Here is a 22,713-nt window from a genome sequence, read left to right on the forward strand (position 1 = left end):
CTCATAGCCACAGGCATGAAGAGATTAACCAAGCAGCTTCTCCATACAGTTTGCAACACCACTGAGTGTTGGCCTTCCTTCGGAGCTTGCCTCTCGCAGCCACGCTTTGGACTAAACACCAGAGCTGGAAACATCCTTTAAAGGAACTAACTCTGCTGAAATTTCTTTCCAGAGAGAGTGGTCAGGAATTGGAACTGGCTGCCCAGTGAGGTGGTGGAGTCCCCATCCCTGGAGTTGTTCAAGAAACCTGTGGCCATGGCACTTGGGGCCATGGTTTGATGGCCATGGTGGGGTTGGGTTGATGGCTGGACCCAGGGATCTTAGAGGGCTTTGCCAAGCCAAACAATTCTGTGATTCTATGGCAGGAGGTTGCAGTGAGGTTGGAGTTGGTCTCTTCTCCCTCAAATCAGGTGATAGGACTAAAGGAAATGGCCTGAAATTGTGCCAGGGGAGGGTTAGTTTGGAGATCATGAAAAATGTCTTTGCTGCAAGAGTGGTCAGGGATTGGCACAGGCTGCCCAGGGAGGTGGTGGAGTCCCCATCCCTGGAGGTGTTCAAGAAACCTGTGGCCATGGCACTTGGGGCCATGGTTTGATGGCCATGGTGGTGTTGGGTTGATGGTTGGACTGAATGATCTTAGAGGGCTTTGCCAACCAAAATGATTATATGGCATCTCTCAAGTGGATGTTGGAACTGCCCCCGCTACAATGTTCTGCTGAGCTGGTGAGCTGGAGCTCAGTCCCCTGGGAGCACAGGCATGGCACCTCTCTGTGGACCAGCCAAGACCCTGAGTTTTCTCCCAGCCTGCTGTCCTGTCTCTCTCATCTCCTTCTCCTCCCCAGAAAGGAAACTCCTCAGCTGCACTTTAACCTTGGCACATGCTCCTTGCTTGTGAGGGCAGGGTGAGACCTGGGGCAGTGAAGGAGCCATGGTGTGCACCCACAGCACAGAGAGCCAGGGCAGAGCGGGGCCTGGAGGCTGGCTGTGGGGAGCAGAGGGCTGAGGGTGTTCAGATGGATCCAAGAGCTCTGGGGCTTTGCAGTCTCCTGCACACCTGGGCTCTGTAAGTGGGACACAAGAGTATGTAAAGCATGCAGCAGAAGCTGCCCTGTGCCTACAGCTGGCCTTACCCAGGCAGCAGCTGAAATCTGCAGCTCCAGTCGCTGTCAAATCTGGGCTTCAGGCTCCAACAGCTTGGAGAAGATGAAGTTCTTGCATCAAGCCAAGACTGGAACACAGCCTCTGAGGTCAGGGTTTGCTTTACTCCAAGTGAATCACCTCCTGCCTGGTCAAGGCTGGGAAGGCAGCTCTCCCAGCTGGCTGGTGACCACGTCACAGAGTCAGAGAGTGGTTAAGGTTGGAAAATCTCTTCAAGCTCATTGAGTCCAGCCATAAGCCAACTATCATAGCCACTGAACTATATCCTGAAACACCACATCTACAGCTTCTTGAACACCTCCAGGGACAGTGACACCACCACTTCCCTGGGCAGCCTGTTCCATCCCTGACCACTCTTGCAGCAAAGGCGTTTTTCCTACTCTCCAACCTAAACCTCCCCTGGCACAACTTCAGCTCATTTCCTCTCATCCCATCACTTGTTAGTTGAGAGAACAGACCAGCACCAGCCTCAGTCCAACAGTTGGGTGTCTGGCTAGGGCACAGCTGTGTTTGGGTCCCCTGTGGGGAGGTCTTCAGGGCCAGGTGGGATGAGGCCTTGAGCAGCCTGGGCTGGGGGGAGGTGTCCCAACCCCCTGCCTCAGGTGATCTTGAAGGTTCCTTTCATAGAATCTATTAGGTTGGAAAAGACCTCAGAGATCATCAAGTCCAACCTATCACCCAACACCTCCTGACAGCTAAACCATGGCTCCCAAGTGCCACATCCAGTCCCCTCTTGAACACCTCCAGGGATGGTGACTCCACCACCTCCCTGGGCAGCACATTCCAATGGCCAATTACTCTTTCTGTGGGGAACATTCTCCTCACCTCCAGCCTAAACCTCCCCTGGCACAGCTTGAGACTGTGTTCTCTTGTTCTGGTGCTGGCTGCCTGGGAGAAGAGACCAACCCCCACCTGGCTACAACCTCCCTTCAAGGATTTGGAGAGATCACTGAGGTCTCCCCTCAGCCTCCTCTTCTCCAGACTAAACAACCTCAGCTCTCTCAGCCTCTCCTCCTATTATGCCCTCCCAATCTCTCACCAGCTTTGTTGGTCTTCTCTGGCCACCCTCCAGGACCTCAGTATCCTTCATACACATCATTGATGCCTTTCTGGGGTCACCCTCTGCAGGTCCTGGGTGTGCAAAGGGAAGCTGGGGCCTTTGGCAGCTTGATATGCCACACCACCTTGGCTAAATGTGTTCAGTCTGTGTCCTGCAGGCACTGCTTGAAAGAGAACAGCACAGCTTTGGGAGTGTGGTGTTCTGAGCCTCAGCAGAGGATCTTATCAATGTCTATAAATATCTGAGGAGTGGGTGTCAAGAAGGGGCCAGGCTCTTTTCAGTGGTGATAGGACAAGGGGCAAGGGATGCAAGCTAGAAAACAACAAGATGTCCCACTTCAACATGAGGAGAAACTTTGCTGTGAGGCTGCTGGAACCCTGGAGCAGGCTGCCCAGAGAGGTTGTGGAGTCTCCTTCTCTGGAGATCTTCAAGCCTGGTCTGGATGTGCTCCTGTGTGACCTGCCCTGGGTGACCCTGCTTTGGCAGGGGGGTTGGACTGGATGATCTGCAGAGGTTCTCTTTCCAGGCCCTAGCATTCTATGGTTCTGTGAATGTTTCTGAGTCCAAGCAGGGTTTGGAAGGAGGAGTTTAGGAGGGGACCCAGGCCGGTGTTTCCAGTTCAGGCAGGGGTCCTGTGCTGACACTTGGAAAAGACCTCAGAGAGCCTTCAGCTATTGACAAGAATCATTTTTCTCAGAGCAGCATCCAAAAAGCTTGTGACTCTTCAGCCTGCTTTCAGTAACTGATGTGGTGGTGGAGTGACCTGGGGGCATTTTGAGGACCATCCCAACTCAGCCCCAGTGCAGCTGGAGGCACCTCTGAAACGCTGCTGGTGGTGGGGCAGTGACTATTTCTGACCAGTGAAATGAGGAATAGAGAGAGACTGGAAAGGCTAAGTTTCTCCAGGGACCTTCTCAGTGTCTCATGTTTAGCCCCAGGTCAGCTGGAGGCTGACTCAAGTCCTTGTTTGCCATCTGATTTGCTCAGCTGATTCTCATTAACTGGCTGTACTTAGGCTAAAAGTGAGGGGGGGTTTAGAAAGATGTTTTTAATCTGCCTTTATAGATGCCCCAGGTCACTGGCAGGAAGCTTTTAAATTTAACAGTCCTGTGTCCTGTTTGTCTGGAGGGAGGGAGCTTGGGAAAGGTGGTGGTGGCTTCTTGTGGGCTTTGGTGTCTCATGCAGTAGCCCAGCAGTAGCTGGTTTGATTTTTGAGGTTATAAATTCCCTGTGGAATTTCCCTCCTCCCAGGGAATTAACTCAATTAGTTCTGCTGGCTTAATGAGCCCTATAAATGGTTTAGGAGGAAAGAGGAGAAACCTTAAGGTTTGAGGTTATGCTCAGCATCTTTCCAGGGCATGGCAGTGTCAGGCTGGCTGGGTCCACCTGGGGAGGAGGGTCTCATAGGAAGGGGGGTGGAGAAGATCAGAGGAGGCAAGTGGATGGCAGTGTGTTGATGGGAAAGTGTTGGTTTGTGTTGGGTGGTGGGAAAGGGAGAGCAGCAGGCAGAAGTAAATTTGCAGACACCAAGCTGGGGGCAGGAGTTGATCTGCTGGAGGGTAGAGAGGCTCTGCAGAGGGACCTGGACAGGCTGGACAGATGGGCAGAGGCCAAGGGCAGGAGATTGAACACATCCAAGTGCCAGGTTCTGCACATTGGCCACAACAACCCCAGGCAGTGCTACAGGCTGGGGTCAGAGTGGCTGAGAGCAGCCAGGCAGAGAGGGACCTGGGGGTGCTGGTTGATGGTAGGCTGAACATGAGCCAGCAGTGTGCCCAGGCAGCCAAGAGAGCCAATGGCATCCTGGCCTGCATCAGGAACAGTGTGGCCAGCAGGAGCAGGGAGGTCATTCTGCCCCTGTACACTGCACTGGTTAGGCCACACCTTGAGTCCTGTGTCCAGTTCTGGGCCCCTCAGTTTAGGAAAGATGTTGAGTTGCTGGAAGGTGTTCAGAGAAGGGCAACAAAGCTGGGGAGGGGTCTGGGGCACAGCCCTGTGAGGAGAGGCTGAGGGAGCTGGGGTTGCTTAGCTTGGAGAAGAGGAGGCTCAGGGGAGACCTTCTTGCTCTCTCCAACTCCCTGCAGGGAGGTTGTAGCCAGGTGGGGGTTGGTCTCTTCTCCCAGGCAACCAGCCCCAGAACAAAAGGACACAGTCTCAAGTTGTGCCAGGGGAGGTTTAGGGAGAGTGATTGGCCATGGGAATGTGCTGCCCAGGGAGGTGGTGGAGTCACCATGACTGGAGGTGTTCAGGAGGAGACTTGATGGGGTGCTTGGTGCCATGGGTTAGTTGATTAGGTGGTGTTGGATGATAGGTTGGACACGATGATCTTGAAGGTCTCTTCCAACCTGGTTTATCCTATCCTATCCTATCCTATCCTATCCTATCCTATCCTATCCTATCCTATCCTATCCTATCCTATCCTATCCTATCCAGTGTGATGTTCTCCTTGGCCTGCCTGCAGCTGGGCAGGTGTGGAGGTGGACAGAGAGCTTGTGGAGAAGAGCCTGAATCATGGAATGGTAGGGCTTGGAAGGGACCTCCAGAGATCATCCAGCCCAAACCTCCTGCCAAAGCAGGATACCCTGGGGCAGGTTGCTCAGGAACACATCCAGATGGATTTTCAAAACCTGCAGAGAAGGAGACTCTGCAGCCTGCTCCAGGGCTCCAGCAGCCTCACACTGAAGAATTTGCTCCTCATGTTGAGGTGGAACCTCCTGAGTTCCAGTTTGTGTTCACTGCCCCTTGTCCTATCACAGGACACCACTGAAAAGGATCAGCACACAGATACCTGGAGCACTCTACAAACTGCTGCTCAGTCAGTCAAGTGGATTGGGAAGGGACAGAGACTGCTGGCAGATCACAGAATCAAAAAGGTTGGAAAAGACCTCAAGGATCATCAAGTCCAACCTGTCACCCAACACCTCCTGACAGCTAAACCATGGCTCCAAGTGCCACATCCAGTCCCCTCTTGGAGAAGAGCCTGGCCCCTTCTTCTTGCCACCCACCCTTCAGATACTTATAACCATTAATTAGGTCCCCTCTTGGCCTTCTCCAGGCTAAACAGCCCCAGGTCTCTCAGCCCTTCCTCATCAGACAGATGCTCCACTCCCTCATCATCTTCATAGCCTCCATTGGCCTCTCTCCAGTAGCTCCCTGTCCCCCTTGAGCTGGGGAGCCCAGAACCAGACCCAATACTCCAGCTGTGGTCTCAGCAGGGCAGGGCAGAGCAGAGGGGGAGGTTGGACTGGATGATCTCCTGGGTGCCTTTCAACCCCTACCATGCTGTGATCCCATGAAATGCAGACACAAACTTTCTGCCATGGAGGTATCATGGCTGTGGGCTGTAGAATGATTCCAGCCCCACCACCTCAGTCACTCCAGCTGCACTGAAGTGGCAGGAAAGAGGAGTTTGCAGCTTGTGTTGATCTCTCTGCTTCCCCTTCTACAAATCACCCTGCAAACAGCGAAACTGTGCTAGAAGCAGCAGACTTCATCTGCTGCCTTGCTGCTGCTAACCAGGACTTGCTGTGAGGCTAATAAATGAGCCTGCTCCTGGTGGCTGAGCAGGTGCTGCTGGCTGATGGAGCAGATGCCAGGCCAGTGGCACAAGGGACTTGGGAACCACTTTGCTTGCATCTTCTGTGCTCTGAAAAGCAGCATTTGTGTTGTCAGGAGTTGGGAGCAGCAGGGTTTGTGGTTGTATTTCAGTGCTGCTCACCCAGTGCTGCTCTGCCTTGGGGGATGCAGCACTGAGTTGCTTTGCAGGACTTCAGGGATGGCTTTCTGACAGCTGAGAGATCTTGGTAAGCACTGTGGGCTGCTCTGGAGGTTGTGATGCAGTGTGGTTGGATCGCACCTTCATGCCTTTGCTTTGGAGCTGCTCCTGGGTGGCCCCTGTGCATGGGTGGGTTCTGGGCCAAGCCCACTGCGGCCTCCTCCCCTCGTGGTGATGCTCACTTGTGAGCTCCTGCATCCAGAGCACTGCACTTGGCTGCTGCCTCAAAGCTCCAGCAGACATTTCCACCTGCCCAAAGCCAACAAGTGCCTGAGATTGCCCAGTCCAGGGCCTGCCTTGCTTGCACCAGAGAGAGGTTGAAAGACAAGCACCTGCCCTTCCCTCGCTCCCTGAGCCGGGGTGCAGATGGCTGAACTGGGAACGCGTCTGTGCTGCTGTGCAGGGATATGCAGGACACAGCCACAACTGGCTGGGGAGCTAACGGAATGAGGACAGCAGTGACTTGAGGAGCAGGGAGCAGTGACCATGTTCCCAAAGGAGCCATTTGCTCCATGTCTCATTAGCCAGGGTTGAGAGCTGCACAGCCAGACAGGCACCTGAGCAGCAGGCTGTGCTGACATGGAGCACCCCTGGAGGTGCACCCATGGGAACTGAACTGCTGGAGGTGCTCAGGCTCTGCCTGCTGAGCTGTCTTGGTTTTGTTTGTTTTAAAACCACCCTTCCCCAAAACTGCCCCCAAACCCCAGAGCCTGAGTGCAGCTTTCCTCCTCCTCCTCGCTCGTTCCCTTCAAGGAGGCTGATCTCAGCCATACTCTGACTGAGCTGGGACATCCTGTCAGCCTGACCTCAGTGCCAGGCAAGATCATGGAACAGGTCATCCTGAGTGCAATCACACAGCACTTACAGGATGGCCAAGGGATCAGGCCCAGCCAGCATGGATTTAGGAAGGGCAGGTCCTGCCTGACCAACCTGATCTCCTTCTATGATCAGGTGACTGCCTGGTGGATGTGGGGCAGGCTGTGGATGGAGTCTGCCTGGACCTCAGCAAGGCCTTTGACACCATCCCCCACAGCAAACTGCTGGCCAAGCTGTCAGCCCCTGGCTTGGACAGCAGCACTCTGAGCTGGGTTAGGAACTGGCTGGAGGCTGAGCCCAGAGAGTGGTGGTGAATGGTGCCACAGCCAGCTGGCAGCCAGGCCCCAGTGGTGTGCCCCAAGGATCAGTTCTGGGCCTCATGCTCTTTAACATCTTTATTGATGATCTGGATGAGGGCATTGAGTCCATCAGCAGTGAATTTGCTGATGACACCAAGCTGGGGGCAGGAGTTGATCTGCTGGAGGGTAGAGAGGCTCTGCAGAGGGACCTGGACAGGCTGGGCAGATGGGCAGAGTCCAAGGGCAGGAGATTGAACACATCCAAGTGCCAGGTTCTGCACATTGGCCACAGCAACCCCAGGCAGTGCTACAGGCTGGGGTCAGAGTGGCTGAGAGCAGCCAGGCAGAGAGGGACCTGGGGGTGCTGGTTGATGGTAGGCTGAACATGAGCCTGCAGTGTGCCCAGTTGGCCAGGAGGGCCAATGGCATCCTGGCCTGCATCAAGAATAATGTGGCCAGCAGGAACAGGGCACATCATTGTGCTCCTGTACTCAGCACTGGTTAGGCCACAACCTTGAGTCCAGTGTCCAGTTCTGGGCTCCTCAATTTAAGAAAGAGGTTGAGTTGCTGGAAGGTGTCCAGAGAAGTGCAACAAAGCTGGGGAGGGGTCTGGAGCACAGCCCTGTGAGGAGAGGCTGAGGGAGCTGGGGTTGCTTAGCCTGGAGAAGAGGAGGCTCAGGGGAGACCTTCTTGCTCTCTACAACTCCCTGAAGGGAGGTTGTAGCCAGGTGGGGGTTGGGCTCTTCTCCCAGGCAAGCAGCACCAGAACAAGAGGACACAGTCTCAAGCTGTGCCAGGGGAGGTTTAGGATGCATGTTAGGAAGAAGTTCTTCCCAGCAAGAGAGATTGGCCATTGGGATGTGCTGCCCAGGGAGGTGGCAGAGTCCCCATCCCTGGAGGTGTTTAAGAGGAGCCTGGATGAGGCACTTGGTGCCATGATTTAGTTGATTAGATGGTGTTGGGTGATAGGTTGGACTTGCTGATCTCAGAAGTCCAAACTGGTTAATTCTGTGGTTCTGACTTGGGGGTGCATGGGAGGACCACCCTGGTGCAAGAGAGAGGAGGTGCAGGGACATTTAAGTTGTGAGGGTTTGTAGAAAGCAGATGTGCAGAGCTGGAAGAGAGTTGTTTGCCAGCTTGGCTGCTTCAGAGCATGGCTTTGCTGGCTGGGCAGCAGGAGGTGAAACCTCAGCACCCCTCAGTGCCACCCTGGGCACACTGATGAGGTGTGTTGGCACACCTGGGCAGTGCTGAGGGCATGTTAAGCAGCAGGAAAAGCAAAGCAAGCAGGCAGAAGTACTCTGAGGCAGCATCTTTGGGCATGAGGGGTGAGAGGGTGCAGTTGAGAGACACTGGGATAGTGAACACAGGTGTCCTGAGCTTACCCAGCACCACCTCTGCACACCTGCTGCAACCTGGGGCCATGCTCTGCCTGTTCCCTGGGGTGGGTCAGGGCCATGCAGAGCAACATGGGAGCCTTGTGGGGCTTTCTCCCCTAGCCACCCCCTTATCTGTGTACTGGGTTCAGGTTTGGACTCTTTACTCCAAGGACACCAAGGTGCTAGAGTGTGTCCAGAGAAGAGCAACCAAGCTGGTGAAGGGTCTTGAACACAGGTCTTGGGAGGAGCAGCTGAGGGAACTGGGGTTGGTTAGTGTGGGAAGGGGAGGCTGAGGAGGGACCTCATTGCTCTCTACAGCTCCCTGAAAAGAGCTTGGAGTGAGGTGGGAGTTGGTCTCCTCTCACATGCAGCAAGTGGTAAGGGATGTGGAAACAGCCTCAAGTTGTGCCAGGGGAGGTTCAGGTTGGGTATTAGGGAAAAGTTCTTCCCAGCAAGGGTTCTCAGGCACTGTGCCAGGCTGCCCAGGGAGGTGGTGGAGTCCCCATCGCTGGAGGTGGAGGAGTCCCCATCCCTGGAGGCGGTGGAGTCCCCATCCCTGGAGGTGGAGGAGTCCCCATCCCTGGAGGTGGAGGAGTCCCCATCCCTGGAGGTGGAGGAGTCCCCATCCCTGCAGGCGGTGGAGTCCCCATCCCTGGAGGTGGAGGAGTCCCCATCCCTGGAGGTGGAGGAGTCCCCATCCCTGGAGGTGGAGGAGTCCCCATCCCTGGAGGTGGAGGAGTCCCCATCCCTGCAGGCGGTGGAGTCCCCATCCCTGGAGGTGGAGGAGTCCCCATCCCTGGAGGCGGAGGAGTCCCCATCCCTGGAGGCGGTGGAGTCCCCATGCCTGCAGGTGTTTCAAAGCTGCCTGGCTGTGGTGCTGAGGGCTGTGGCTCAGTGGCAGTGGCTCAGCAGCAGTGCTGGGGTTGTGAGCTCTGGGGGAGTGCTTGGCCTTGGTGGTCTCAAAAGTCTCTTCCAGCCTCAGCAGTTGTATGGCTGTATGATTGATTCAATCTTCACCCTTACAGCTCTGCTGGGTGGGGAGGAAATGCTTGCCATGAGTGCCACTAAGTGTTCCTACCTTCTCTCTGTACAGTTGCTGGTGAGAAGAGGGTGCCAGTGATGCCTGGATCGCCTGTGGAAGTGAAGATCCAGTCCAGGTCCTCTCCTCCCAACATGCCTCCGCTGCCCCCCGTCAACCCCGGGGGCCCCCGGCCGGTCTCCTTCACCCCCACTGCACGTAAGACCCCAGCAACTTTGCTCTGGGATCAGCTGTAGCCAGGAGGATAGCTTCTGCTTGGAGAATGTCTCTGCCACTGGGCAGCATGGCAAGCCCCAGCCATAGAATCATAGATTTAATAAGGCTGGAAAAGACCTCAGAGATCATCCAGTCCAACCTGTCACCCAATAGCTCCTGACAGCTGAAGCAGGGCTCCAAGTGCCACATCCAAGCCTTTCTGAACACCTCCAAGCCATGCTGCAGGGCTGGCAGGAAGGAGGAGCTGGGGCTCTGCTGCTGTTGTGCTGTGTGCAGGATGTGCAATGGGGTCTGGAATCCCCTCCACACACCTTCCTCATGCTGCTGCCTTGGGTCCTTCTCATTGTGCAGCCTTGATTTCTGCCATAAACTCCTTAAGCAATGGAAGCCTTTTATCAGGCCAGCTTCAGCCAGGCTTTGCAGGAGATCTTTTGGAGGAGCTAATTCCCACTCTGCTGTATCTCACTTTGCAGGCAGCATTTCTGCAGCTGAGATTAGAAGGTTTCCCTTTTATTCCTAAGTTCCCAGCATGGGAAGTCCCTTGCTGTCCACCCAGCTTCTCTTTGCTCCACTTTGGCTGTGTGACCTTTTGCTGTTAAGCTGCAGTAGATCCTGGCTCTGCTCAGCTGTGGTTCAGCCTTGCATCCCCTTCAGGCTGAGTGTCTCTGTGCCTGGGATGGACTCACAGCCTTTGCTCACAGCCTGGAAAGGGCACAGTCTTTTTTTTTCCCCCCACCCTTAGCCAGCATTTAAGACATTTAATGTCTTTTTGAAAGCATCATTCTGGAGCAAAGCTGCTTTGCTGTGTTGAGCATGGAGTTATCTGCCCCCAGCATGTGGCACAGTTTCCAGGCTCTCCTCCCCTCTCTTCCCCTGTGCCAGGTGTCTCCCTGGCTGGCTCTGCCCACAATGGTCTCTGGGACCTCTGCTCTGCCTTGCTGAGGCCACATCTAGAACACCATGTCCAGCTCTGGGATTTTCTGTTCAAGAGGGTCAGGAGCTTGCTGGAGAGGGCACAGCAAGGGGCTGCAAAGATGCTGAGGAGAAGGGAACATCTCCCTGATGAGGAAAGGCTGAGAGAACTGGGGCTTTTGAGTCTGGAAAAGGGCAGCCTGAGGGAGGATCTCAACAGTGCTGATGAATACTTCAAGAGTGGGTGTCAGGAGGATGGGACCAGGCTTTTTTCAGTGGTGCCCAGTGACAGGACAAGGAGTAATGGGCACAAACTGGAGCTAAGACGTTCCATCTAAACATGGGGAGGAACTTCTTGAATTTCAGGGTGACAGAGCCCTGGAGCAGGCTGCCCAGAGAGGTGGCAGAGTCTCTATCTCTGGAGACATTCCAGACCTGCTTGGATGTGTTCCTGTGTTCTCTAGGTGGCCCTGCCTTGGCAAGGGGGTGTTGGACTCGATGATCTCTGGAGGTCCTTTCCAACCCCTACCATTCTGTGCTGTCTCAGTGCTTGGCTCTGGCAGTGATCTCAGAGCTAGACTCCAGCCTCTTTCAGGACACTCTAAAGTGCTGCTGGCAGTGGCTCTAACCAGCAGGTTACCCTGCCAGCCACTTTGTCCCCAGCTTTATGCACCAAGGGTTTTTTAATGGCTCTCCTTTTGCTCAGGCAGAAAAAAAAACCATTAGCAAAGTGACAGAAATTAATTTTTCCAGTGAGGTTGCTTGGCACACTGCTAGGGGCCAGGGAGCCTGGCTCTGCTGATTGCAGATGACTTAATTGCTGTTTCCAAGAGAGCTGAGAGATGCAGCCTGTGGGGAAGTTTACTCATTGGGGTTTTATCACTTCTCAGCTGCACCAGAGGGCTTTGTAAGAGTCAGTGGGGGTGTGCCCTGCCCTGCAAAAGCCCATGGCTTGGGCAGCTGAGGAGAAGCAGGCTGAGGGAATCATAGAATCACAGGATGGTAGGGTTTGGAAGCCTGCTGCCAAAGCAGATCACCTAGGGCAGGTCACACGGGAGCACAACCAGACCAGGTTTGAAAGTCTCCAGAGAAGGAGACTGCACAGCCTCTCTGGGCAGCCTGCCTCCAGCAGACTCACTGGAAAGAAGTTTCTTCCCATGTTGAGCTGGAACTTCCTGTGCTCCAGTTTGTGGCCACTGCCCCTTGACCTAGCACAGGACATCACTGGAAGGAGCCTGGCCCCTTTTCCTTGACACCCACCCTTCAGATACTTATAACCATTAATTAGGGCCCCTCTCAGCCTTTTCTTCTCCAGACTAAACAGCCTCAGGTCTCTCAGCCTTTCTTCATGAGATGTTCCAGTCCCTTCATCATCTTCATAGCCTCCATTGGATACTCTCCAGTATATCCCTGTCCCTCTTGAACTGGGGAGCTCAGCATTGGACATAATACTCCAGCTCTGGCCTCACCAGGGCAGAGTAGAGGGGGAGGTGAACCTCTCTTGACCTGCTGATCACCCTCCTGTTAATGCACCCCAAGAGAGCAGGAAGGCAAGGCCTGCCTGTAGATCAGTACCAGAAGTGTTGGAGAAGCAAGGAGAGTCTTTGAGTACCAAGGAGCTAAGGCAGGGTTAACAGCAGCCCTAGGTGATGACTTCTGTGCTCACAGCAATCTCCTCCCCCCACAGCTGTAATCCCACCAGTCTCAGTCCAGCACCAGTTGCTTCCCCCCTGTCTTCTCACCTGGAAGCAGAGGTCCCAGGCCTGCTCTGTGGTCTGTGGGGGAGCAGATCCTGGTGCAGAGGATCAGATAACTGCCAGCAGCCCTGCGGTGACGCCGTTTGCAGGGGGTTCAGGCAGGGTGAGCACCACTGCACAGGCTGCGCCTAACAGCAGCCCTGAGCCCCCTGAGTCCATCAGCCTGCACCACTCCCAGCCTTGGCAGCCTCCCCTGAAGATTCCCCCCAGCCCTGGGTGGGTTGCACAGCCCTTGCTTCTCCCAGGGTATAAATAGAGCTGGTTGCTGTCCCTGGTCTTTAATTTGACAGAAGAAGAGGAAGTGAAATGGAGAAGGGGGTAAAGCACCTTGGTTATGGCCACCAGAGAGCATGGAGCTGTGCAGCCCTGTTGGAGATGACCTTCTCTGGGCAGCTTTCTCCCTGTTTATAACACTTAGAGGAAGAAATGTTTTTCATTGCTAGCAGCTTTGCCATTCACATGGCTCAGCCTTTGCTGGTACTCCATGGCAGCTCACCCTGTGAGGATGGGCTGTCTCTGCAGGTCATCTCTCCTCCTCTGCAGCCTTGGGGAAGCTTTGCCTTTGCATCTCCATCCTCTCAATCCTGGCCTTCACCTTCATTTCATCATCTGCCTAGGAAAGGACACATCTTTGTTATGCCCCAGAAGAGCCTGTCACTCCCTAGTTAGCAGGAACCACCTCATGGTCTCTTCAGCCTTATCTTTCCCTTGCATCTTAACTGACTCTGGGTAATCTTCTCTGGTTCCCTCCCATGCTCACCACGGGAAGTCCAGGTGCGTGGAACCTTTCCAGCATCCCACCCTGATGTGCCCCAGAGTGGTTTAACTGCTCAAGTACTTCCTTTACAACAAGGGGAGTCAAATACTGCAACAGGGTGCCCAGAAATCTGGTTGAGGCCCCATCCCTGGAGACATTCAAGGTCAAACTTGATGTGGCCCTGAGCAGCCTGAGGTAGTTGGAGATGTCCCAGCTCAGGGGTGGTGGGCAAGATGATCTTTGAGGGTCCCTTCCAACCTGGTGCATTCTGTGATCCTGTTCCTGCTGCCTGTAGTGAGGTTTGGGAATGGTCCTTGTGGGGATTTGGAATGGTCCTGCCACCTGGAGGGGAAATGTTGACACCTTTTGTTGCAAGCTGCTGTTGCACCACAGCATGCACCTTCCCCACATGCAAGGGGCAGCTCTGCCAGGTGGCTCCAGTGCTTCTGCTCTGAGCACTGCCATCTGAAGTGGGTTGTGCAGCTTATGGCCTTCTTTTCTGTGCCTGCATCCACAAGAAATTCAGGGCTGGGCTTTGGGGCTCGCCCAGTGGCTCAGCTGGGGCTATATTTACCATGATGTACTTTTCACCTCTGAAGTTCTGGGTTTGTTGGGAGCTGGGGCCCCAGGCACACAGCTGCTCTTCAGCCAGGGCTCTAGATTGCACAAGGGCTCTTGGGGATGTCAACAGTTTGTTCTGATCTCTTGCTGAGCTCCTGGACTTCCAGCCCCGTGGTCTGTTTCGACATGCTTGCTGCTCACAGGAGGTGAAGCTGCAGATGGGAGCAGGTTGGAACAAACAACCATGCTTGCAGAACTCCCTGTAATGCCCCAGGCATTGTAGGCAGGTCACATGAGGCAGGGTGCTTCAGCCATCCTTGGACAAGGTGGGGCACACGTCCTGGGGTGTCTGCTAGAGGGATTGTGGCTGCAAGGGGCACTGATGGCTCAGCCTTGGGTCAGAAGACACTGCTCAGGAGCTCTTGCCAAGGGCTGGAAACTTGGAGCTAAAGCACCTTTAATTCCTTGGGCTGCTTTAATTTCTTAGGCTGCTTTATGCAACCTGACACCACATGTCCCTGAGCTGCCTCAAATGCCAATGGGGATGTCCCTGCTTTGGTGTTTGGTGGCTTTGGATGTGAAACTCACTGAAAAAAGGTGGGGAAAAAAAGAACAGGAAGCTACTGGCTATGGTGTCACACCTCAGCAACCCCAAAAGGAGAGCTCCTGTGGATGCCTTGCCTGAGTGCATGGTTCTCAGGTGCTGGATGGTGCAGAACATCCCCATGAGCTCAGGGGGAAGGTTGAGGAGAAGACAGACATGCTGCTGGTGACTGGCTCCATTGCTGGGTGCCCTCCAGCAGGGTTTGAGGGCTCTGCTCTGGCCATAGCCCCTTTTCTGGTTCTTGCCCTGTTTACTAGCAGCAATTAACCAGCATCAGCAGGCTCTTGGGTGGAAGATGGATCCTTCTACACACCATTATGTACAGTGAGGGTGGGGAGACACTGGAACAGATTGCCCAGGGAGGTTGTGGATGCCCCCTCTGGAGATGTTCATGTCCAGGTTGAATGAGGCCTTGAGCAGCTTGGTCTAGTAGAAGTTGTCTAGTTGCCCATGGCAGGGGCTTGGAATTAGATGATCTTTAAGGACCTTTCCAACTCCAACCCAGTGACAGGATATGGAACAAGAGGTATCAGCTGGGACACAGGAGGTTCCACCTCAGCACGAGGAGGAACGTCTTTACACTGAGGATGCTGGGGCCCTGCAGCAGGCTGCCCAGAGAGGCTGTGGAGTCTCCTTCTCTGGAGACTTTGAAAACCCACCTGCACATGTTCCTGTATGGCTTTGGCAGGGGGGGTGGGCTCAGTGGTGAAGTCCCTGCCAACCGAAGCCGTTCCATGTCCCTGCTGCCCGATGCTGACCGTGCCTTCTGTCTCCCGCTTGCAGTGCCCAACGGCATCAACCATTCCCCCCCGACGCTGAACGGGGCACCATCCCCCCCCCAGCGCTTCAGCAACGGGCCTTCCTCCTCCTCCTCCTCCTCCCTGACGAACCAGCAGCTCCCTGCCACGTGTGGTGCCCGGCAGCTCAGCAAGCTGAAGCGCTTCCTCACCACCCTGCAGCAGTTTGGCAACGACATCTCGCCGGAGATCGGGGAGAAGGTTCGCACGCTGGTCCTGGCGCTGGTGGTAAGCTCCCGCTCTGCCCCTTGGAACGGGCTCCTGGCAGCCAGCTCGTGCCCAGCTCACCTCTCTTTGTGTCTCCACAAGCAGAGCTGTTTGCTGAGCAGGGCTCTGTGGTGTTTGGCTTGGCTTTGGTGGATTTCACGATGCTGTTTGTCCAGTGGCTTTGGCACGAGCTGCTCCGCAGCTAAACCGAAGGAAGCCTGGAAGGATTTGGGTGAAGTGTCGTAAGAAGGACACAGAACTGTTGGAGTGAGTCCAGAGGAGGCCACAAGGATGGCCATAGCAGCACCTCTGCTATGAGGATAGGCTGAGGGAACTGGGGGTGTTCAGCCTGGAGGAGCAGATTCTGGGCAGACCTTAGAGCTGCCTTCCAATGCCTGAAGGGATTCTACAGGAAGGCTGCAAAGGGACTTGTCATGAGGATGTCTAGCAACTGGGCAAGGGGGAATGGTTTTAAGCTGAAGGGAAGGGTAGGGTTAGACTGGACCTTAGGAAGGAGTTCTTCAGTATGAGGGTGGTGAGACTTTCAAAAAGAGGTTGCCCAGAGTGCTTGTGGATGCCTCCTCCCTTTAAGTCCCTTCTGACCCAAACCTTTGCATGACCCTTATGCTTATGCTTTGCTGAGGGTGTGTACCTACAGTGCAGGATAGATTCCATGGGTGTAAGGCAGTACCTTGGCTTACACTGCTGGACAGGGAAGAGGCTGTGCACCTTCCTCTGACTGTCGTTGTCACCACTGCCTGTGGTAATTGCTGCAGGGCTGAACTCGGTACGTGCAGGTTATCAAATGCTGCTTATCCCAGGGAGTACCCAGCCTCAATGGGTACAGGGGATGTGAGGAGGGTGCTAGTGGGGTGAGCAGCAGGCTCCTGATGACTTCATGGATGGATTAGATGGGAAGAGCTGAAAGGGAGGCAGGAGGACAGAACAGCATTCAGCTCTGAGCAGCTGGAACCACTCTGGCTCCCCGCAGCCTGCCCCAGGCCACCTGGCTGGACTGTAGGAGATGCCAGCTGGGTCCTGCTGCTTTCCCAGAGCTGGTCTCTGCCTCCTGGCCCCAGAGCTGTGAGGCTGCTGGGCCAAGCAGTGCCTGGCTGTGTGCAGCCTTCACCCCTTGCCTAGTGCAGTGTTTCTGCTCCGCTGGCTTGCGTCTCCCTGGCTGCATGAGGCAGGATCTGATGCAAACCCCGTCAGGCCTGCAGTGGCAGATGCAGACTGCCTTCCAGTTCTGTTTGGAGCCATTTCCCACATGTCTGAAAATAAGAACAAATTGTCATGGCATTTCTTCATTGCTTTTCCCAGAACTCGACAGTGACCATCGAGGAATTTCACTGCAAGCTGCAAGAGGCAACCAACTTCCCCCTCCGGCCATTTGTGATCCCCTTCCTGAAGGTGACAGGGGGCTGGGGTGCTTGCTGATGCTCCATGTGACCCTGTGCAGTGTGTCCTTCTGCAAAACCTCTTGTTTGAGGCACCATGGGGACCTGTTATCATCCAAGACAGGCTGCACAGCCCTTGGCCTTGGCCATGTGGGACTAGCTTGTGGCAAGCTAACGATGTTGAATGCCAGATGGCTTCTCCTGTGGCAGGGGAAAAGGAGCCAGAGCAAGCTCCACTGGGCAGCTTCTGATCCTTCAACCTTATTGCAGATGTTCAGGTCTAGAATCCTGGCAGCATTGGCATACAAAACACCTCTAGGGTGGTTGGGTGCTGGCAGCAGGGAGCACTTCCTGTGCCGCTTGGGGTTCGGGTGCATCGATGTCAGGCCCTGCTCAGCTCTGGGGAAGGTCTGAGTGACTCTGGCAGCGCAGGCAGCAGGAGCTGGAGGCTGCTGTGTGGGGCTGCAGGGTGTTGTGTGCAGAGCAAAGCCTGTGGGCTGGGCTGGAAGCTCCCCCCTGCAGGCTGTGAAGCAGCCCTGTGTTTGCTCTGCAGGCCAACCTGCCGCTGCTGCAGCGCGAGCTGCTGCACTGCGCCCGGGCTGCCAAGCAGACGCCCTCCCAGTACCTGGCACAGCATGAGCACATCCTGCTCAACACCAGCACCACCTCCCCTGCAGACTCCTCTGAGCTGCTCATCGAGGTCAATGGCAACGGCAAGAGGCACAGCCCGGACAGGTAACAGCCTTCACCCCTCTGCCTGGGCAGCTGTCGCTTTGGGCTCAGGTTTGCTGCTGGCAGAATGAGAGAGGTGACTGTCCCCAGGCACTCAGCACTGCTGAGGCTGCACCTCAAGTACTGAGTTCAGTTTTAGGCTCCTCACTCCACTGAGGTGCTGGAGTGAGCCCAGAGAAGGGCAGTGAAGCTGGGCTGGAGAACAGGTCTGGTGAGGAGTGGCTGAGGGCGCTGGGGTTGTTCAGCCTGGAGCAAAGGGAGGCTCAGGGGAGAACTCATTGCTCTCTACAGCTCCCTGAAAAGAGGTTGGAGCCAGGTGGGGGTTGGTCTCTTCTTCCTAGTAACAAGTGAGAGGACAAGAAGAAATGGTCCCAGGTTGCCCCAGGAGAGGTTTAGGTTGTGCACTGGGAAAAAAATCATCCTCAAAGCATTGTCAAGCCCTGGAACAGGCTGCCCATGGAAGTGATAGAGTCCCCATCCCTGGAGGGACTTAAAAGCCATGGAGATGTGGTGCTGAGAGGCATGGTTTGGCAGCAGACTTGCTGGGTTAATGTTGGACTTGCTTATCTTAAAAGTCTTTTCCAGCCTCAGTGGTTCTGTAATTCCATTAAACTTCCAGCAGCATCCAGGACTAAACTGTAGAATCTCATCACTCCCAGCAACTGTTCTGGCTGTTAATAACACACCAATGACTGCTGCTCCTGCACTGTGAATTCAAATTGGGAACCTTGCAGGCAGGCTCTGTCCCAGAGGCACTGCTTGGTAGCACTCACCAGGCTGAGCTGGAGAACTGAGTGGTTCTTCACCTCCCTGGGCAGCGAGTGGAGGCTGGATCAGGGCTGGGAAGGATGTGGTTCATTTTCACTACTTGTTATTCAGAGCCAGAAGCTGTTATGTAATTATGTGGAGCATGCCTCAAACTCACCCAAACTGTGAAATTTTAATTTGGTCATGCTCAGGAAGATGAATCACAGCGCTGGGGCATCTTGAACTTGTTCTTTGCCAGGGTCACTCCGTGGATTTGTTCACAAGCTGAGTGTGTTTGGGGGTGGGACTAGATGGCCTTGAAAGGTCCCTTCCAACCCAAAGCATTCTCTGAGTCTGAGTGGTTTATCTCCCTGCCTTTACACCCCAGTAAAACCAGCACAGAATAGAACAGAATTAACCAGGTTAGAAAAGAACTCAGAGATCATCGAGTCTGACTTATCACCCAGCACCATCTGATCAACTCAACCATGGCACCAGGCATCCAGTCTCTTCCTAAACACCTCCAGGGATGGGGACTCTGCCACCTCCCTGGGCAGCACATTCCAATGGCCAATCTCTCTTTCTGGGAAGAACTTCTTCATAACATCCAGCCTAAACCTCCCCTGACACTGCTTGAGACTGTGTCCTCTTGTTCTGGTGCTGGTTGCCACACCCTAACCCCTCACCCTAATAACCCCAACCCCTCACCCTAAGCCCCATGAAACCCTAACCCTAATAACCCTAACCCCTGCTCTGCTCTGTCTGAGCAGGTCCATGTAGAGCTAACAACCTCCTCTCTCTCTCTGCTGTGTGGCTGCAGAAGGGAGGACAGCAGCTTTGAGAGGGAGCCACTGCCGACGGAGCCTCCAGCCAAGAGGGTTTGCACCATCAGCCCTGCGCCCCGGCACAGCCCTGCCCTGACAATCCCTCTGATGACCCCCGGGGGACAGTTCCACCCCACCCCACCACCCCTCCAGCACTACACCTTGGAAGACATCGCCACCTCCCACCTCTACAGGGACCCCAGCAAGCTGCTGGAGCACAGAGAGATGCGGGACAGGCACAGTGGCATTGGTGAGAAAGCCTTGGGAGGCTTTTAGTGGTAGGTGCTGGGAGGTCCAGCTGCTGAGCTGCAGCATTTTAAGGCCCTGCTTGGCTGCTGGCACCCAAAACTGTGTAGTGCTGGGCACAGCCTCTGCAGAGGGACTTCAGAGGAAACCACTGGCATGGGAAGATGAAAAGTTTGTGTTTCCCTTTATAGACACACAGAGCCACTGAGGGTTAAGGGCCTGGTCTGTGAGCTGGGTGTAGCCAACCCAGCAGGCAAGAGTGGGGTCAGGGAAATGGAAAACAGCTTTTCCAAGATCACTAAAGCAGGAGAGCAGAGCCTGCCCCCCAGGCCCCACTTCTCCCTGGGGGGTGTGGGAGGTGCAGGCTGTGTTTCCAACAGGGCAGCCTGAATCACAGGCTCTGAGCTCCTGGGGCTTTGTCCTGAGGGATCCAGCTCCCCAGGCAGGTCACATCCAGACCTGTGAGTGGATTGTAGCATACAGGGATGCAGTTAAGGATAAAAACACTGATGTGGGATTGCCCCTGCAGAACCACCTCCTTGAGATGTGTTTCAAAGTCCTATAGCTGGAAGTACAGCTCTTTATTATCCCTCCAGGGCCACCTTCCCCCCCACCCCAGCACTTGATGGTGTGGGGCCTCCTGGCCTTGTTCTGGGTTCAGGACAGCACAACTACAACTACAGCCTGTTGTAGTTGGCTGGCAGAGTGTTCTGCAGATTTAATGCTGAACAAACCTTGGCTCAGGGCTGGAGCATCTCACCTGTGGGGACAGGCCTGGGGAGTTGGGGTTATTCAGCCTGGAAAAGAGACCTCTCTGATGAGACCTTAGAGCAGCCTTCCAGTACCTGAAGCGGGCTGCAAGAGAGCTGGGGAGGGACTTTTGACAAGGGCTGGGAGGGACAGGAAGAGAGGGAATAGATTGAAGCTTGGGGAGGGTAGATTCAGACTGGAGATTAGGAAGAAATTCCTCTCTATGAGGGTGGGGAGACACTGGCACAGGTTGCCCAGGGAGGCTGTGGCTGCCTCCTCCCTGGAGGTGTTCAAGGCCAGGTTGGATGAGGCCTTGAGCAGCCTGGGCCGGTGGGAGGTGTCCCAGCCCATGGCAAGGGGGTGTGTGTTGTAACTGTGTGGTCTCTCAGGTCCCTTCCAGCCCAACCCATTCTATGAATCTATGATCCATGCAATGCCTCTTCTGGCTGTGCCTTGTTGCAGGTTTGAATGGAGGCTACCAGGACGAGCTGGTGGACCACCGCTTAACGGAGAGAGAGTGGGCTGACGAGTGGAAGCATCTCGATCACGTAAGGAACTCCAGGGGCTGTGGGAAGCTCTCTGAGATGCAGCCACCCAGGCTTCCACCTGCCCCAGTTTGTCCTTTTCTTCTTGTGCATCCCATACCCAGGCTTGTAGGACAAGCCCCCACAAAAAGGTGGATAGTGGCAGGGCACATAGGAGCAGTAGCACCTCCCTGACAGGTTTTTGCTGCTCACAGTCAGTAGATGCCAAAATCACCCTGGATAATGTGTCTGGAGCTGGGGAACTTTTGCAGAGCATGACCACAGGCTGCCTTAGCTGACTGAGCAACCAAACCCAATCTTGTCCCTACCTGGGTCTTTTCTGGCCTAGTCCTGGGCAGCACTGGACTGAGAAGCTTGCAGATGTGCTATGTCCCGTGAGGATGTGGGCTTAGAAAATAAGCAAGGCCATCATTGCTGCTTCCAAGACCTTCCCTGAGGTTCCAACCTTTATGGGCCTCAGGTAGGCCCCAACAGCAAGAGTTGGGACATCTGGCAGATGTTCTTTAGCCTTTTCCATATGAGCAAGGCAGCTTCCAGGCACTTTGCTAAAGGGTTCCTCTGAAGAGATGGGACTGAAATTCAGCTTTGAGCATAAGTGCAGAGACAGATCAGAGGGACCTCATGCTTGGCCATGTTCTAAAGCTGCTGGGATGGTTTTTCTTGGGGGATGAAGGTTGGATTAGAGGCCCCATAGCTGCATGTATGTGAGTTGGGTTCCTGGCACCAGAATCACAGCCCACCCTTGCACGAGCGCTCTGGTACCTTAGGAAAGCAGTGAGGTTTTTCCTCTCCATCTCGAGGAGCATGACCTGAAGTTATTTAGTGATCTCCTGTGGTGGTGACCAAGGCCATGCTACAGGTGTGACCACCTCCTTCCCACTCAGCACTGCTGCAGTGCCTGTGGGACCAGGACTGCATCTAACATGGATTTTTCACACCACATTGCAGAGGGGTAGGGGAGGGGGCAGAAAAGGAGAAGCTAGTAGCTTCCCTTGGTCAAAGTTCTTATGCTGTTTAATTATAGAATTAGTAAGGTTGGAAAAGACCTGAGAGATCATCAAGTCCAGCCTGTCACCCAACACCTCCTGACAGCTAAACCATGGCTCCAAGTGCCACGTCCAATCCTTTTTTGAACACCTCCAGGGATGGGGACTCCACCACCTCCCTGGGCAGCACATCCCAATGGCCAGTCTCTCTTGCTGGGAAGAACTTTTTCCTCACTTCAAGCCTAAACCTCCCCTGGCACAGCTTGAGCCTGTGTCCTCTTGTTCTGGTGCTGGTTGCCTGGCAGAAGAGACCAACAGACCAACCCCCACCTGGCTCCAACCTCCCTTCAGGGAGTTGGAGAGAGCAAGAAGGTCTCCCCTGAGCCTCCTCTTCTCCAGGCTAAGCAACCCCAGCTCCCTTATTAACTGTAGATGTTGTGAGTCCTGTGTATTTTGTACCCATTCATTGCCTTCCGCTGTAGACTGTAGTTTGCCTGTAGATACAGCTTCCACTTGCTGCCAGCTGGGCTGGCCTGGCAAAATTCATGTTGGGGGGGGTGGGGGTGGTGTGTGTGGAAATGTCAACCCACCCCAGAGCCCTGACAGGCTGTGGTCCCCCCCTGCAGGCACTGAACTGCATCATGGAGATGGTGGAGAAGACGCGGCGCTCGATGGCGGTGCTGCGGCGCTGCCAGGAGGCTGACCGGGAGGAGCTGAACTACTGGAAGCGGCGCTGCAGCGAGGCCGAGCCGCGCAAGGCCGGCACCGAGCTCCTGGCGCGCCACAGCCCCAGCAGCTCCGACTCCCTGGGCAGCGGTGAGCGGCTCGGGGGCTGGCTAGGGCACAGCTGTGTTTGGGTCCCCTGTGGGGAGGTCTTCAGGGCCGGGTGGGATGAGGCCTTGAGCAGCCTGGGCTGGGGGCAGGTGTCCCAACCCCCTGCCTCAGGTGATCTTGAAGGTTCCTTTCATAGAATCAATTAGGGTGGAAAAGACCTCAGAGATCATCAAGTCCAACCTGTCACCCAACACCTCCTGACAACTAAACCATGGCTCCCAAGTGCCACATCCAATCCCCTCCTGAACACCTCCAGGGATGGGGACTCCAACACCTCCCTGGGCAGCACATTCCCATGGCCAGTCTCTCTTGCTG

General features: G+C 54.9%; 1 protein-coding gene across 3 annotated transcripts in view; it reads left to right on the top strand.

Annotated features, from left to right (window-relative positions):
- The window catches only part of CBFA2T2 (CBFA2/RUNX1 partner transcriptional co-repressor 2), an 85,656-nt gene that overhangs the window by 53,963 nt on the left and 8,980 nt on the right, over positions 1-22,713 (top strand). For all 3 annotated transcript variants that reach the window (XM_068149745.1, XM_068149744.1, XM_068149746.1), the window contains exons 2-8: positions 9,581-9,724; positions 15,117-15,358; positions 16,658-16,747; positions 17,288-17,469; positions 19,034-19,287; positions 20,496-20,581; positions 22,191-22,380. In XM_068149745.1, the coding sequence (XP_068005846.1) occupies positions 9,581-9,724; positions 15,117-15,358; positions 16,658-16,747; positions 17,288-17,469; positions 19,034-19,287; positions 20,496-20,581; positions 22,191-22,380 (1,188 nt within the window). The remainder of the gene's footprint in view (positions 1-9,580; positions 9,725-15,116; positions 15,359-16,657; positions 16,748-17,287; positions 17,470-19,033; positions 19,288-20,495; positions 20,582-22,190; positions 22,381-22,713) is intronic.

The sequence above is a fragment of the Melanerpes formicivorus genome, unplaced genomic scaffold (genome assembly GCF_026170545.1).
Source record: "Melanerpes formicivorus ecotype bairdi unplaced genomic scaffold, bMelFor1.0.p_v2 SCAF_19, whole genome shotgun sequence".
NCBI classification, from domain to species: domain Eukaryota; kingdom Metazoa; phylum Chordata; class Aves; order Piciformes; family Picidae; genus Melanerpes; species Melanerpes formicivorus.